The following is a 17,557-nucleotide window of genomic DNA, read 5'->3' on the forward strand; positions in this document are numbered from 1 at the left end:
TTATTCCCTATTTGTAATATTTAGACAAACGCATCTCAAGTTTTTCGTGTCTGAAAACTTGGATAGATCCCCATAGAAATCTTTATTTTGGTCTTTGAAATATGATTGGGGTCAGAGAACTAGGACAAGAGGAAGTGAGAAATGAGAAATCACCATGTGACCTGTATAAACACTGACATGAGCAGGATTTTGAACCCGTGTTGTTTTAGTAGGTTGTGTGAGAGTAGAGGGACTCATCGAATGAAAAAGTTATTTTTACATTCAAAGTTATGAAAACAATAATAATTAGTAACAGTCTATCAAAATAATGTCATGAAATTTTCCATAGTCAAATCTCTTCGATTAAAATATATGTTGTACACCAAACTGTTATGTTAAAATGTTACAATCGTTCGCTTTTATAAAACGTTATTGATATAGTTATGTAACGAATTCGGTCTTCTTGGATTTGTGGAATTAGTTTAACCTGCCAAATGATCGTGTGTGTGAATTGTTGGAATGAGGGAAATCGTCAGCGTACAGATAGGACAATGTGGAAATCAGATTGGTGAAAAAGTATGGTTTATTTTGATGGAACTTTTTCTTCTTTACAAATAAAAATATTCCTGCTTTATGACTTTTTACATTGTTATTAGTAATTGATACTGCGATCAACTTATCGTGGATTTGAATCCATTCGAATAGCAAGTTCTCAAACCCTCTATTATTTCTCTAAATAGCGCTCCGCAACACATACGTCATAATTATTATTTTTCACTTTTTTTGACATTTGTACGAGTTGCAATCCCACAATTCAACGCGGCTCAATTAAAGATACGTGCAAGCTGTTATATATCTTTTGTCAAACGATGCAATTAACGTGCAAAAGAGATTAACGCAAAGGTTGATGGGATTGGAACTCGTACAAACACATCGAGAGTAATGATTATGTCAAAAATAAAATCTATTTTTAGATTCAGCGCGGTGCGCTATTGCAAAAATTTTCGAACGCCTAAATGTTTCTGAAATACAAACCCACTGGGAACCTTCCCGCTGGAAAAATTGGCCGTGATATCATCCCCTGTAGAAAATTATCCTCCAACTTTTGTCCCCTCTGAAAATAATCCAATATGTCACAAATCCCAACTGCAAAACGTTGTGCTATTTTACCCATCCCCACTAAATTTCCTAACTAGAAAACGATGAAATTCAAATCCCCAGCCATTTAAAACATGGGAATATCAATCCCCATCGAGTTTTGATCCCTTATTTTTACATCCACTGGCTGATAAAATTCCATGTAGTCTGTGAGAAGGGGGTGTTAGAATACATGATTTAAGAACGTTACCATTGTAATTAGAAGCTTAACAGACTGAAAAAGTTTGAAAGCTTCTATTGAATTTCTAATTCTAGTTTTGGGAGACGATATGTATTGACCATCAAATTCCACTGGATGGAAAGATCAGCCAACAAGCACTTTCTGACCCCCGTGAAGATATCCTGAAACCTCGTGGGAAGTATGAAGTTTACTTTAAAGAGATTGGCACATATGGGGGTAGTGAAGTGCAGTTTGTACCACGGAGTGTTTTGGTGGATATGGAACCAGGCGTTTTAGATTCGATTCGTGGTGGGAAATTGAGAGATCTGTTCAAGCCTGACCATATGTTAAACGGTAGGTCCCTTCATTTTTCTTGCTACTTAAAAATGACAATCTCAACACCTTAGGAAAATTAAGTTTTAGAGCTCAAAGGCCTAGAGAGAAATTCTCAACCTTTACGAGAGGCTTACAGATCTCGATGCTTAGGACAGTAAGTGGACAGTAATTTCCTTTTTACTTGGAAAACAAACGTTGAAGTCCTAAAAACACACAAATAAGGAGGGAAAGTGAATTCCCTAAAGTTTTAATGTGCATAAATGAGAAGCCTAAAAAAACTTTCTCCGTCGATGTCCTTCTTGGTTACACTATTTTTATGTATTCAGGCAATATTGTTTGCTGCTTTATACTCTTTATCTCGTTTGCTTTTCCGGGGCTTTTCCCTTATAAAGAGAGAAACATTCAATTTATCTTTTTTATCCTGCCAAACAGGACAAGATGGTTCATGCAACAACTGGGCCAAAGGTTACCTTCACCAAGGTGGAGAGTATATCGAACAAACAATGGAGATCATTCGAAGGGAGTGCGAGTCATGTGACTGCATCCAAGCTTTCCAATTGGCTCATTCTGTTGGTGGAGGAACTGGGTCGGGATTTGGTTCCTTGTTACTATGTCGTCTCTATGACGAGTTTCCCGACATTTTGCTCATGAATGCCAGCGTTTTGCCGTCGACTCAAGTTTCCGACGTCGTTGTTGAGCCATACAATACTATCCTTAGTCTGGCATATCTGGTGGATTATAGCAATGGTGTCTTTTGTATAGATAATGAAGCGTTGTATAAAATCTGTATGAATAAACTAAAAGTTGAAAGGATTAATTATATTAATTATTATTCAACTCTCGGTGGTGCAACCACCAGTCTGCGCTACCCTGGCCAGGTAAATGCATATTCTAACTTTCTTTATCAACATCTCATCCGAACATTATGTTACTTTTCATATTTTCAGTAGGACCTATTAGAAAGCGCTGTTATCTTGTTCAGATAAAATATATGAAATACCTTTATCTATTGCCTGACGATATTTTTTCTCCTCTTTCATACCCCTATTCTCAAATACCATTCGAAGCCAATATAACATCATGTTAACACTGCTCGTCGAATTTTCTCATTGATGTAGATGTAAAGTAAGTATATTCATCTGGTGGCTGAATATCTACACATCTTTACGGGATTATAAAGCAAAACCTTTTACAAAACCGTCACACTTTCAATCATCTCACTCTAATAATTCTCTTTTTTATTCTTTTCAGCTGAATTCGGACGTCCGAAAATTATCAGTCAACATGGTTCCCTTCCCACGTCTGCATTTCTATATGACTGGATTATCCCCATTAGTTCATGATTATGTGAAACCATACCTCAAGAATGATATTGCGGAGGTAACAAGAGACTTATTTGAACCTTCAAACATGTTGTGTGATTGCGATCCGAGGTCTGGGCGCTACTTAACATTTGCCGCCATTTACCGTGGTCAAACGAACACTAGAGAAATCGAAGAAACTATTATGAATTTTCAAAATAAGAACAGTTCATCTTTTGTGGAATGGATCCCACACAATGCGAAAGTTGCATCTTGTGATGTCCCATTGAAAGGACGAGGACTAAAAGCAACTTTCATTGCTAATAATACCTCAATACAAAACATTTTACGACGTTCGAGAGACCGTTATTTCAAAATGATGAAACGTAAAGCCTTTCTCCATTGGTACACAGCACAAGGAATGGAAGAACTACAATTCATGGAGGTAATTTATAGACACACATATTTATGACATACATACAGTTTTATTTGTCAACTTTAGCATTGAAAGGAGGTTGGGTTCAATATTTCTAGGGTCAAAGTTGGCGTCAACACAGAAACTGGCCGGCAGATTCGACACTAATAGATTCTAAAATAATCCCATTTTAGGGATCTTTTTAGGCGCAGAAGGTTGAAAGGTGTCTTATTCAGCCGGTTTGTAGGATTTAAAAAACTTTCTAATAACCCCTTCCCAGCCCCATCATTCATAAGTCACCTAAGGTAAGGCTCAATTAGCAAAAATCAGTCACAATAACCACCATGTTATACGAATGCCCTGGAATCGTCTTCCAAGGAAAATGTTATCATGTTGGGTTCGTGCGAAACGTCCTCGTGGTGCTCCGAGGTACACCTACGGTCGATCTTTGAATAAATGTATGAAAAAATCTGGAATAGATTCTAATGTTTGGCATGATTTAGCTATGAATAAATTGGAATGGAGAAAGTTGATTTATTCTGTGAAAATTGCCCCTTGATTGTTTACATTGATGATATTATTTTCGACTAGTATTTTCCACTAAGACTTTACTATATTATTTATTTTTGATAGTATAGTATTTTCATTAGCATTTGAATTTAATTTATGCGCTGTGATCCTCATAGCTATGAGGCCTATGCCTTTTTTTGGGTAGGTTTAGTCTCTCTCTCTCAGTCACAATAACTTGGCAAACATTTTTGATATTTCAGGCCGAAGCAAACATCGTTGACATTATCTCAGAGTATGAACAATATACGCATGTGCCTGTTGATGATGATATCCCGTCCGAATTCTGTGAGCTTGAAGATTCACTAGAGGAGTTGGATTCAGGTTTTGGTGGGTTATGACACTGTTGAGATGACAATATAGTTGAGGAGACAGCTCGAAGAATGGCTTTTTATCATTGGTCAAATCCATTTGGTAGAAGACCCCGCAACGATGGGATAGCTTTACACTGATAAGCCCACTATCGTGATCAACGTGATGAAAAAGTCGGTGAAATTAGTTTAAAAAAAGACAATGTTCCATCAATGAATAACAATCTATTCGATGAAAACAACCCCTCTACTGAAAGGATGTGCCAACGAACAATATGGAACAGCGTGGGGTGTTTCATATTATTAAAAACGTTACCTTCCACGACAGCATTACAGAACATATGTACTGGGCATTGACCAAAGTCATTAAAGATAAGACATGATGAATTTATTCCGTACGTTGACATATTGAGGACCCTTGTTTACATATTAAATTGAGACTTGTGGAATTAAAGCACTCATCTGAAAAACATGCATTGTCTATAAAGAGAAGTTTAATATAATTTTAATACCGTTATTCTGGCTTAGATGCGTCTCACATAGTCAGTATCACTCCGATACTCACAGGCAATCTTTGCTTTTAGAGAAATCTTTCGTGTGTGTCTCTTTCTATTCTTTCGGTACAGGCCATGGGCTAAACTTGAATTGACGTCAATATTTTCTGAAGCATTTTAAGAATTGACGTCAAATGAATCGAGAAAAAAAAGAAACACATATTTATCGAAAAATAGAATTCAATCCAGAAGAAATTTGGAAATCATTTGCACGTGTAGTATTTGTTCGGGGAAATAATTAGTCTTTGGAATGCTATAATTAATTAAAGAATATGGCCGATGACTCATTTAGAGGTGGAGCCAACTCGACGGCACAAGATGCCCCAGGAATTTGTTATTGTGCATTATGTCCAAACAAACCATCTTTTGTCAGTATGGAGGCATATTTCGCACACCATCGCTTAGCTCACGGAGGAAAGAAAACCAACAATGGTGGTAGCGACAGAGGAAGTGGTAAGAATTTTTTTTCGTCATTTTTGATAAAACCTCTTTTTGGGTGTTTACGTTGTGACAAAATTAATTTTATCTCTTCAAGTTCTCATTAAAAAGAATGTAGTAGTGGGTCATTGGGACTTTAAACTACTTATTGGTGTCATCCCCCATCTTTTTATCTCTACTCCAATGAGGGTAACGTGAAGATTTTCCTCGATTTTGAGGGATCAGATACAGTAGTGAAAAACCTATTTCTAATTCTATTTTGTTGAATCGCAGGAGGCTTTGAGGCCATTTTTCACAACTGTAGACTACAAACTAACTATAGCCTTTAATGAGCGCCCCGTCAGCACCTTAAACTGACTACCCAATTTCCATCACATAGCAAGTGTTGACCCGGGCTAAGGTTCATTCAATTGCCAAGTCAACCGCTGCGAGTGGGAATCGAACCTCAGTCGCCTACTAAGGTCAATGACCACTATACCACAGCACCTAACCTGTTTTTCTTTACTTTTCAGGTGATGGCGATTCAAGCTTTTTGTGTCCATTCTGTCCCTTTGATATGTTTTTTGCAACACAACAAGAGCTTTCCATTCATTTGAAGCGCGCTCACTCCAATGAAATGGATAGCCTAGAAGCTGGTCCGTCTACCAGTGACACCGTTTCATCCAAAAGGAAAAAGGCAAAAGAATTGCCTTCTAGCCTAGTACGTAAAAAGTCCAATACAAGCGGTAATACTGCTGTTACCAACCTATTGGGTCGTTTAGAACAGGTCAAAAATGAACATCAACGCATAGCGCATGATACAAACAGTTTGAAAGGGAGTCTGAATGGACTGTCAGATGTACCCAATCCTGTTTGCATGTGTTCTATTTGTCCGGAACATCCGACTTTTCTGAACGAAGAAGATTATTTTGTTCATTATAAACTTTTCCACGAGGAGCCAGGTAAGATATTTTTAGTGAGGCATTAAAATAAGAATCGTTACTCTTAGGTGCCAAATAAACGGGCCACCCCCGCTTGTTAATTTTTCGAAAATTTTCCAACCCCTCGGACCTTATTAGGACCCCCCCCCGTTTATTAAAATCTCGAAAATTTTCCAACCCCCCCCCTTTATTTGGCACCTAAAAGTACGAGGGTTTAACATGAAATCATCTGAGGTCTTTTCCAGGCAATTCCAAATTGAAAAAAAAATCACGAGCGGGTTTGCTGCTGAAGTGAATTCATAGCAATATAGTAGAGTTTGGAAGTCTTGTGAAAAATTTCAATTGAAGAAATCTTTCACTTCAGACAGACTACCAAACGTCCCTTACATTGTATGGGTTGACGTAGGCGACGGTTTTTTCACTTACTAAGTAAATTGCCGTAAGTGAAAACAAACCTTGGTCTCCCGTACGTAAATCAAGACTGAAGAGGACTAGTGTACCACCGCTTATCTCAGCTTACGATAATTATGAAAATATAGTCATGAGGATCTAGAGAACATTTTGATAGAATAAATTTTCATGTCGAGCTTCGATTGAACAAAACCTTAGAACGAATAGTTTCTATGATTTCATTTTCTTTTCTTTATGAGCAACGAAAAATATTTTCAATTACTTGTCTTTTACTTCAGGATCAACGGGTCAACAGAAGACTTTATTCACACTCAACGTGGTGGACGAACAGAACGTCTCCATCCCATCCAACCTTCCTCCTGATCCGATCAAATCGCCAACCGGTGGCTCAGCTATTCTTGACCCTGACACATTGAGAAACCTTCTCGAATCAAATACAGATCTACATAGTAACACCAGCCTCTTATCTGGTCACCTAGTAACACAAGGGCAAGAACCTGGTAAAGAAAAGTCATCAAGGACCAGTGCACAGTTGCTTAGTGCAAGTACTATGAATGCATTGCTTCAGTCTGATACCGATATTGAGTTAGATAACGATTCGACTACAACAATAATCCATAGAGGGCCAAAATCAAAAAGGACTTCTTCTCAATTGATAAGCGCCAGTACTATGAACGCATTACTTCAATCGGATACTGATCTTCAAAGTAATACTGAAGTGAATATGAAAAGTGTTTCAACGTCACACCTTCTCACTAAAGGGAAGGGAGCCAATAGTAAAAGAAGGTCAACTAGACATGTTCCAAATCCAACTAAATCTTGTTCCAGACTATTGGGCCCCAACACAATGAGCCTGTTATTCCATCCAGATACAGTCCAACAAAAGGTTCCCAATCCAAAACTTTCAACAGAAACACAAGAAGTCAACCAAAGAAAATCTACAAAAGGTGGCTCTAAACTGCTCGATGCAAACACATTGAGTGCTGTAATCAAATCCTCCAACACAGACCTCCACAGTAACGGTGGAAAACCTAGTTGCTCAACAATGGATGGCTCTCAAGTACTGGATGCAAACACATTGAGATCTCTCATTGGACTAAATACTGAACTACAAAGTAGTATTTCTAAATTGAAAAAATCAAAATCTGATACCGACCAGGCTAGTGCTTCAACAGCTCACCTTCTACAACAAGCGATACCTGGAAGAAAATTGAGCAGTATAAAATCGTTTTTGAAAAAGTGCGATACATTAGATACTTTGGCTGCCGAGTCGAGTGACGATCTCAGAAACACTGAAGAATTGTGTCAAACAGTGATAGAGACACCGCAGGTGAAAGAAACAGAAGAAAATCAAGGGGTTTGGAACTCGTTATGGACTTCTTTCAAAAACGCAAAGACGAAGGAAGAAGAAAATGTAGTCAAAGTTAAAAATATGGAAAGCAATTTAAAAGTCAGCAAGTGGCTGCAGGAGTCCAATGTCAGTGGTGAAAGGTCTGGTAATGAGAATAAAGGCATACAGACACCTCATCCAATGACTGTTAATAGCGCTTGCCAAACGAATTCTAATTGGTTAAATGAACAAGAGAAGAAAAGCTCTTTGTTAAAACAGGTAGCCAATCAGAAGATAGAATTGAAGAAACAGGTTAAAGAGAAAAATGTTTCCATCGAAAAACTTCAAACACAATTGAAAGAGATGAAGAAGTTGAAGACGAACGCTGAAGCGAACTTCGAAGAAGTGGTGGATAAATTACGACGTGAAAGCAAAATGGAATTCAAGAAACATGCGAGCGCTTCTGAAGCAGAATTACAAAGATTATCACAAGAGAAGGATGGGTTAATGTCCAGGTTGCAGCAACGAGAGAAAAGAGTGAATGAGTTCAAGAAAGAAACAAAGTCATTACAAGATATGTGCGACAGGGTTCGCCAAGAGTCTAAAGACTGTAAGAAACACTTTGAAGACAAGTTGCTGCAAGCCAAAAAGGAATTGCAAGACAAGAAAGATACACTGAGACATTTGGAGGAGCAGACACGCATTTTGAAAAGTGAATCACGGAGTTTTCATGACAACAATCACATTTTGGAGAACAGGAAAGACCAGCTCACGTTGGAGATTAGAGACCTTCAAGCAAATTGTGATAAATTCAAAGTTGAGCGTGATGCGTCACAGGCTTCCTTTATTGAGCTAAAAAATGTCCTTCGAGAAAAGACGCAATCTTTCAAATCAAGGATTGAAGAGCTTTTAGCAAATGAAAACAATTACAAGATAGCGTTAAAGGAAAGTACCAATAAGTTGAGCAAGTCTGAGAATCTGTTAAAGCAGAGAGATGATAAGATCAATAAAATGAAATTACAAGGTCTAGAAGTTGAAGATTTGAGAAAAAATTTCAATCTGAGAATTGACGAGTTGAGGGGCGATCTGGAAAAAGAAGAGAGAGACAAATTGATGGTCAGTGAAAAATTCCTTCTGCTTGAAAAGAAACATCAATGCTTGCTTCAAGACCATACTAGGCTAGAACAACGCTCTAATGCAGATAAAAAGATTCATCAAATGGAATTGGAAAGCTTCCGTCGTGATTTGGAAAAATCTCAAGACGAAAAGTTCGAACTGAATGGACAATATGAATTTTTGAAGAAAGAGCACGGCCACTGCGAGAAAAGGAGAAACGATATGGAGCGCCAATTTCGTCAGAAAGAAACACAATACCAACATGACGCGGAACAAGTGTTGAGAGACACTTCAACAGACTATCAAACTCAAATTGATATTTTGAAACGAGATTTGAGAAATTCTACCGATGTCCAAGCTTCAAATCGTAATTTGAAAAGTGAGGTCGAGAAATTGACTCGTCTAAATAAAGAACTGAACGAGAACCTAGATGAAATCTTATCCGGTGAAAGTTCTGAGAAAAGGAAATCAGGGGAAGCAATTTTCAAGCTAGAAACCACTGTCAAAAGTTTGAACAAAGAAAAGGAAAATTTGAAATCTCAAGTCACTTTCCTGACAGAGCAAGCTGACCAGCATACCAAAGAAGCGAAAACGAAGTTTGATGATTTTCGAAAGGAAATCACTTATTATAAAAGTGAAATTACGAACGTCCGTGAAAATCTTCACGAACAACTTAGAATATCAAAACAATTACAAACCGAGAAACAAGACGGTGGACTAGATTGGCAAAATGAGAGAAGAAGCCTTGTTTCAGAGCTAGAAATTTGTAAAAACAAGATCCAGGATGCTGAAATTCAGTCTATCATTTATCAAGAGAAGTGTAGTAAAATGACACGCGAAGCGCAAGCATTAATGGAAAAACGAGCTCAGATGGAAAAGAAGCTATGCGAACAGGTGCAAGAGGAGAGAACAAAAAATGAAAGCATGGAGATTGAACATGCCAATACTCTAGCAGTCTGGGCACAAAAACATGGCGAGCTTACTCGACTGAATGAGGATTTACAACACCAAATCAAAAATGCTGACCTTGCAAGAAACGTCAAAATGGTGCAATTAGAAACAAGCGAAAAGTTGACACGAGAAGAAAATGAGAAATTTAGAAGCAAGAAAACTGAAATAGTTCTTATCAATGAGAAACTAAAGAAGGAGAATGAAGAAATGGCACTTAGTCTAACTCAACAAGCAGAAGAATTGCGCTCGCTGCGTATGGAAAACAACAGCCAATCAGGATACGTTGTACAGATCGAAGAGCGAATTCAAGACTTGAAAAATTCAAAATCCGATCTCACTTACCACAACACAAAACTGAAAGAGAAATTACGAGCCGTTGAGAAAGATTACCTGCGTGTTAAGCATGATGCTTCACATTTCAAAGAAAGCGAACAAAAAGTGTCCGAAATGGGAGAAGAGAACTCTTCACTCAGGCAAGAACGAGATGAATTATCTTTAAAAGCTAAGAAAAGTCGCACAAATCTGGAATTGTTAGAAAAGGAAAAGAAATGTTTAAATAAACAGTTCCGTTTTTCAGAAGAACAACAAGAAAGACTTAAGCGCCAAAATGAAGATTTAGAATTCAAATTGACAGAACTGTCCGAATCTATTCAGACCCAGTTGGCCGATAAAAGTGAAGAAATTAACCGCACCCTGTTGGAACATCAAACTGAAATACGAAAGAAAGATAAACGCATCAATATCTTAAATATGGAAATCCGAAAATTACATAATAGTATGTTGAATTTGAAAACTAGGCAGAGTGTGGACGAGAACGAGGCTTTACAAGTTTCACAACGAGACTTAGACAAGATGGCTTCCATTCATGAAAATGAACTGCAATTGAAATCGATCACCATCCAAGCGCTTAAGCGTGAGAATGCAGAACTGAAGGAGAAAGTCTATTCTGCTTCAGGTAACGTGATAGAAGATTATAAACAAGAGTTGAATCACTTCATGGAAAATTATTCAAATAAAATGCAAACTTTGGATAAGGAGAAGAACAATTTAGTAAAACAAGTCGACCAACTGAAGCATGAGAACATAACGCTAGAAGTGAACTCGATTCCACAATCTGCAATTGATTCATTGATCAATAAACACGTTTCCCAATTAAAGTCACGTGATCTTATGGTTATGGACTTGAAGAAACAGGTGGATGGACTCAGAGATAAGATTGTCGAAAGTGTCCCAGATGATGAGGTAGAGGACCTATTAGCCAATCAAAACTCTGAATTGAAATCACGTGATGAAAAAATATTCAATCTTCAAAGTCAAGTTCAAAATTTGAAAAGTTTGAAAAATGAACGAGCAGAAAAAGCGGCTTTTGAAAGAGAAATTGAATTCCGTGATAAGATGATTTCTTCTTTGGAAGATCGTGTTGAAAGCTTAAAAGAAGCTTTGCAAAATAATTTAACCAATGAGCAAGCAGTTCGTCAGCTTTCAGCAAATCACCAAACTGAGTTGGAGACACGTGATCAACATATAAACACCCTGAAACATGAAATCGAAAAACTGAATTCTCAAAACAAGGAAACAACAGAAGAGCTCTCTACCAATTACAAGACAAAAATCTCTTCACGTGATCAAAAGATTACGTCATTGAGAAAGGAGATTGAGAAACTGAACAATACCAACACTGAGAATGTTCAAGAAATTTCCACCAATCACGAACAAGATGTAATAACGCGTGACCAAAGGATTACGTCATTGAATGAAAAATTGAAAGAGCTGAAGGTCATCCTTAAGCAACAAGAAGAAATTTCAGCCAATCAGAGTCAAGAGATTGAATCACGTGACAACCAAATTCGAATAATGAATAAAACAATAAGAGATCTTGAAAACTCTTTGGAAAAATACAAAAATTCATCAACCAATCTGAATCAAGATATTCAGTCACGTGATCAAAGAATTTCGTCCCTGAACGAAAAAGTCAGAGAATTCAAAATTCTGCTCGAAAAACAAGAAGAGATTTCGATCAATCAGAGTCAAGATATTGAATCGCGTGACAACCAAATTCGAATAATGCATAAAAAGATAAAAAATCTTGAAAGCTCATTGGAAGAGTGTGAAATTTCGTCAGCCAACCAGAGCGAGGGATTAGAATCACGTGATAACCAAATCAAAATGTTGATCAAAAATATCAAAAATCTTGAGAATTCATTAGAACAATGTGAAAATTCATCAGCCAATCAGAGCGAAGATCTAGAGTCTCGTGACAATAAAATCAATATGTTGACTAAAAAGATCAAAAATCTTGAGGATTCATTAGAACAATGTGAAAATTCATCAGCCAATCAGAGCGAAGATCTAGAGTCTCGTGACAATAAAATCAATATGTTGACTAAAAAGATCAAAAATCTTGAGGATTCATTAGAACAATGTGAAAGTTCATCAGCCAATCAGAGCGAAGGTCTAGAGTCACGTGACAAAAAAATCAAAATGTTGATTAAAAAGATCAAAAATCTTGAGGATTCATTAGAACAATGTGAAAATTCATCAGCCAGTCAGAGCGAAGGTCTAGAGTCTCGTGACAATAAAATCAATATGTTGACTAAAAAGATCAAAAATCTTGAGGATTTATTAGAACAATGTGAAAGTTCATCAGCCAATCAGAGCGAAGGTCTAGAGTCTCGTGACAACAAAATCAAAATGATGATTAAAAAGATCAAAAATCTTGAGGATTCCTTAGAACAATATGAAAATTCATCGACCAATCAGAGCGAAGGTCTAGAGTCACGTGACAACAAAATCAAAATGTTGATTAAAAAGATCAAAACTCTTGAGGATTCGTTAGAACAATGTAAAAGTTCATCAACCAATCAGAGGGAAGGTCTAGAGTCACGTGACAACAAAATCAAAATGTTGATTAAAAAGATGAAAAATCTCGAGGATTCACGTGACCAAAAGATTGCATCATTAAACAATGAAATTAAACGGTTAAGAACTTCGTTAAAAGAGCAAGAAGGTGTATCAGTGGAAATTGATGAAAAACTTGAATCTGAAAGGAAATGTATGAGTGAGAAAATCAGAAAGTTAGAAACTTCTCTCAAAGATTATGAGAATCTTTCGACCAATCAGAAGGAGGATTTAAAATTGCGAGAGGAAAAGATTGCGCTATTGAACGAAAAGATCAGAGGGCTGGAAAACTCTCTCAGTGAGAATGGAAACACATCAGTTTCACAAGAACAAGATCTTCAAATACGCGATCATGAAATCAAATCGTTGAAAGCCAAAATTGACCAATTAAAAAATTCCATTAAAGAATCGAAAGAGGTCTCATCCAATCAAAGTGGTGATTTGAAGTCACGTGATAAACTGATCACGTCACTGAGAAAACAATTAGATGAGCACCAAAACGAGGTTGAAGAGGTGTTAGCCAATCAGAAAAGAGATTTGAAATCACGCGATGAAAAAGTTCGACGATTGACCAATGAGATTCAAGAATTAGAAAAAGACGATTCAGAAAATCAAAAGAAGATTGAAGAGCTTGAGAAAAAACTTAGAGAAGCTATAAGAGAGCAAACTCGAACCCAGGCCGGTAAAGAGCTAGCCGAGTGTAAAGTAACGAACCAGGATTTGAATGAGCAAGTTGAAGCTCTCACCATGCAGGTGGATCAACTGGAAAAAGAGATTGCCAGAAATTATGAACGATATCAAGACCAACTTGATGAAATCCACCAATTAAACGAAGAAGTGAAACAAGCAAAACGACAACAATCTCCAATAAGGTAGGGGAAATTTTACATTATTAAAGTCTCTTCGAATGCCAATGTAAACGAAATCGGTAATCGGTCGAGTCTTGTGTGAGAGATGTAGAATACCTTAAATTCTCTCGGTAGACCTGGACTAGAAAGCCATTTGAATTAATGCCTGTTGAGCCATGGGGCGTTGGGTTTGGAGAATCGAGTTTATAGATGGGTGTATTCAAAATTTAGAAGGTTACCTGTTAATGATATGATTGCACCTTTTTCTCTTCTTCTCCCAATAAAGAAACAGCCACCGATTGCCCCTGAAAACAAAACAATATTTCTTATATTTTAGTAGTGCCAAGGATGACGATCACAAAGTTGAAAACCAGGAAACGCCATCGACGAAGAATGATGAAAAACAAGAGTAAGCCTCATTTATACTTTGATGAGAAAATTTTGAGATTCGAGGTTAAAAATTGATGGCATGCACGATACTTACAATTGACTTATATCAGTTTGATAAACATCATTGTCCATTCATTCATACCATTAAACTTGTAGTATTGGTTTTGTTTTGATATATGTCTGAGAAGCAAGCAGGTCATTCTGACATTGAGGCACTGAAGTCATAAATACTCTCATCTTCTCATATTTTAGAAAGATCATTCCACACGTATCAGTTTCTGAAGACATTCCAGAAATCCCGACAGTGAAAAATCCCTCTGAAAACATTGCCAACAAAGGGTAGGTGTAGTAATTATTTAAATTTAAGTGTTCGGAAGAAAGAATTCAACTCATCCTATCCTCCTATGTGAACTGAAAGAAGACTTTAGGTATTTTTCGAAACTCGTGTTTCAGCGATCGCATCGTGCATTTGCGAAGTTCTCTCGTTCATGATCCGTATTGATTTATACAAAGTGTTTTTATCATAATTATTTCGACAAAAGATTCCAGAAATACAGTTTTGTAAATTTTAAAAAAGTTTCAAGAGCAAGGTGTACTAGACTTGAAAAAAATCAAAAACAAATTGATACTAGAAGTAAACCATTGGGAAAGTATATTTTTTACTGTTACCTGTGGCTAAGGTTGCGTCGACGATAAATCATCCTCATTTAATTTTTCTTCTTCCAGTGATGACTCATGGGATTCTTGGGACGAATCTTCCGGTGACGAAAAAAACAAAAAAGATGAAAGTCCAAGAAAAAAGAAACTGGTCAAAAAACAACCTGAAAGAAATCCATCTCCTGAGCCAGAGACTACCAAAGCTGCCGATACATCTCCAAAACCAAAGCGAAAACTCACCCCAACCCCTGTGAAGGACCCCGCATTAACTAAACCCACAAACAAAATATCTCGTCCCGCATCACTCCAACCTGTAATGGAATCAGACTTTGATTATGTACCCGTCTCTTCAAAAAATATCCGGCAAACTGGAGACATATCACCAAAACCTGTAAGAAAACTCACTCCAGTTGTGTCACCAAGTCCTGTCAATGGTACCGCAGTGGTTAAACCTGCAAATAAAGTCTCTCGTCAGGCAACTCTTGAACCTGTAAAAGAATCGGCAGGCTCACCAAAAACATCACCACGTGCCAAGAATAAAGATGCTGCAAAAAGGTGAGATTCTTTATTTAATATAAGAATGTATAACTGATAGATACACTTAAACCTTTAGTTTTTCAGTATTCTCAAGAAATATTTTCGTTTAGAGCCATTAAAGAATACCTTCGAGTGCAATCTTAATCTCAAGTACATTTGTTGCTTTTTTTTAAATAAAATGAGGTTCCTGTACTGGTATGTGTTGATTTTCAAAATCTACCTCGTGTCGATCGAATTGAAGGCTCAAAGTCTTTTCCTATATGGCCCCTATGTGAAACTTGAAACATGTTTCCTATTAAACCAATTTAAGAATGCATGTAAACAGTCTTTTCTTCATTTTCCTTAGTATTTCATTGGGAAGCACTAATTGGTCAGATAGTGAGCAAGAAAGCGATTGGGATGAAGATGATGATAACCTGAAAGATAGAAAACAATCAACCCAAGAGTCTTCGCTGGTTAAAAGAAACCATTTCATTCAAAAAATGTAAGTAGAGTCTTTAAAACTCGAACCTCTAAAATCGAATGTCTCGTTAACTCCAATCATGGTCGAAATATATTGAGACTTTAATGTATTTTAACGTTTTTCAGAATTCAAATTTCGGGCTAGAATTGCTGCTTTGTTTAACGCGCTTAAAAATAATTTGTGGTGTTTAAAATTTAAAAGGGAAATTCCCTTTTTCTCAAATATTTTGTGTGGGATTGTCGCTTCAAGCAACAAAACCTTATAAACACCTCTCTTTTACTAGAATGTTCCATAACTCGAACAAAATCTATGAACTCTGTGAGTGATCGAGTTATAAAGACTCCGCTGTAGTAAAAGACGGGACAGGGTCAATTATGCTGATCGACACATAATCTTAAAAAGTAAAAGCGAAATCATAGAAATAACCATTACAAATGAAAATTTGTCGTTAAATTGTAGTGCTGATATTAGTGCTGATTAACCGAAGCTGGTTGTTTGGTTCGAATAAAAGAGAATTTATATTCAATAAAGCGCAAGTATTTAAATTTAACTCCAAACATGCGAATAGTAGAGGTTCGAATTAGAGTGACAGAGAGCTGGTCAGTAGTACATTTGATGCTCTCTAATTCGATTTTAAGGGGAATTGGATTCTCATCGAATAAGGGAGCGTATTAAATAGAAGAGCGTCGTTTAAAAGGGTTTCTTGTTGATGGTGACTTTCAATATTTTTGAGTAATGGAGTCATGGAGTGTATCAAATAGTTGAACATGGAATTCCAGATCGTTGTAAGTCTTAATAACAAACAATTCTCTTGTTTATTTCCTACAGATTGGATGATTCATCGGACGAGGAAGAAGAAACGATCGGAGATGAAAATCAACAAACCAAACAAAATAATTCAGTCACCATGGCAACTGTCCAACAAAATCAAAAGCAGCCAATCACAGACCATTCTGAAGATGACGAATTCGACTTCAACCCTACCTCTACCTCAAAGAACGCAAGAAAGAAAGACGATTCTCTAAACACCTCATTCGATTTCGATTATTCGACAAATATTTTGAGTGATGATGAAGAAGAGGATGGTGGTGAAGCGGGCGCCAGCGGTAGCAGAGAACTCGAACAGCTACTTGGAGGACTCGATCATATCGAATCTAAAAAATGCTAGAAACTTTACAAATTTATTTTACATAATATTTATATTAATATTTTTTATAAACTACTAAATTCAAAAACTATTTTAACTTTATTATACATATTTTCTACTGTAAATATATTTCTAAACTTTTAAATCCTTTTTGTCATTTTTGTTTTGATACAATTTGAGTAAGATGGGTTCAAGTCACTTCGACTCCTAGGATAACAAGACTCTTAGCAAACTCTTGAACCCGCAGCAAAACCTATGTGAATTTTTAAGTCGTGGAGTATCAATAGTGAATGGGCAGACAGCAAAGCTATAAGAATATGCAGGCTCAAAATAGTCTTTAGGAACACACAAATTCTAGCTTGGCGTAAAGGCAAAGGTCGCTAATAATTGATTGACAAAATACATCATAATTTAAAAGTAGACACGATACCATAACGAGTGTGACCTTCCTTTGTTTACATGTGGTTAATTTCGAGCTTAAATAAACTGTAATGTCATCAAAGGTACTAAAACTGTCCAATTGATTGTTGCATATTGAAATAACATCCTAATGACGGAGGGTAGGTTTGAAGTGTTTAGCCTTATTTGGATAAACAGGTTCTCCACCGTTGAGTATTTAGAGTAGAGAAAGCTAGAATGTACAGATAAGAAGAAAAAATAATCTAGTGAA

At 36.8% G+C, this 17,557-nt stretch overlaps 3 protein-coding genes across 3 annotated transcripts; all 3 read left to right on the top strand.

Annotated features, from left to right (window-relative positions):
- The first annotated feature begins 29 nt into the window (after positions 1 to 29).
- On the top strand, positions 30 to 4,491 carry LOC136809629 (tubulin beta-6 chain-like). Its single transcript, XM_067066174.1, has 5 exons — positions 30 to 555; positions 1,393 to 1,651; positions 2,066 to 2,511; positions 2,885 to 3,379; positions 4,120 to 4,491. Exons 1-5 carry the CDS (start codon positions 499 to 501, stop codon positions 4,255 to 4,257), a joined length of 1,395 nt encoding a protein of 464 aa, XP_066922275.1. The 5' UTR covers positions 30 to 498; the 3' UTR covers positions 4,258 to 4,491.
- A 474-nt stretch (positions 4,492 to 4,965) lies between these two features.
- Positions 4,966 to 6,568, top strand: LOC136809668 (uncharacterized). The gene is made up of 3 exons (XM_067066212.1): positions 4,966 to 5,234; positions 5,732 to 6,160; positions 6,504 to 6,568. The coding sequence occupies exons 1-3, from the start codon at positions 5,054 to 5,056 to the stop codon at positions 6,566 to 6,568; spliced, it is 675 nt and encodes a 224-aa protein (XP_066922313.1). The 5' UTR covers positions 4,966 to 5,053.
- Positions 6,569 to 7,008: 440 nt separating this feature from the next.
- Positions 7,009 to 16,979, top strand: LOC136809628 (uncharacterized). The gene is made up of 6 exons (XM_067066173.1): positions 7,009 to 13,717; positions 14,031 to 14,102; positions 14,336 to 14,422; positions 14,810 to 15,295; positions 15,624 to 15,761; positions 16,569 to 16,979. Exons 1-6 carry the CDS (start codon positions 7,101 to 7,103, stop codon positions 16,906 to 16,908), a joined length of 7,740 nt encoding a protein of 2,579 aa, XP_066922274.1. The 5' UTR covers positions 7,009 to 7,100; the 3' UTR covers positions 16,909 to 16,979.
- The last annotated feature ends 578 nt before the right edge of the window (positions 16,980 to 17,557 follow it).

Source organism: Clytia hemisphaerica, unplaced genomic scaffold (genome assembly GCF_902728285.1).
Source record: "Clytia hemisphaerica strain Z4C2 unplaced genomic scaffold, Clytia hemisphaerica genome assembly, whole genome shotgun sequence".
NCBI classification, from domain to species: Eukaryota; Metazoa; Cnidaria; class Hydrozoa; order Leptothecata; family Clytiidae; genus Clytia; species Clytia hemisphaerica.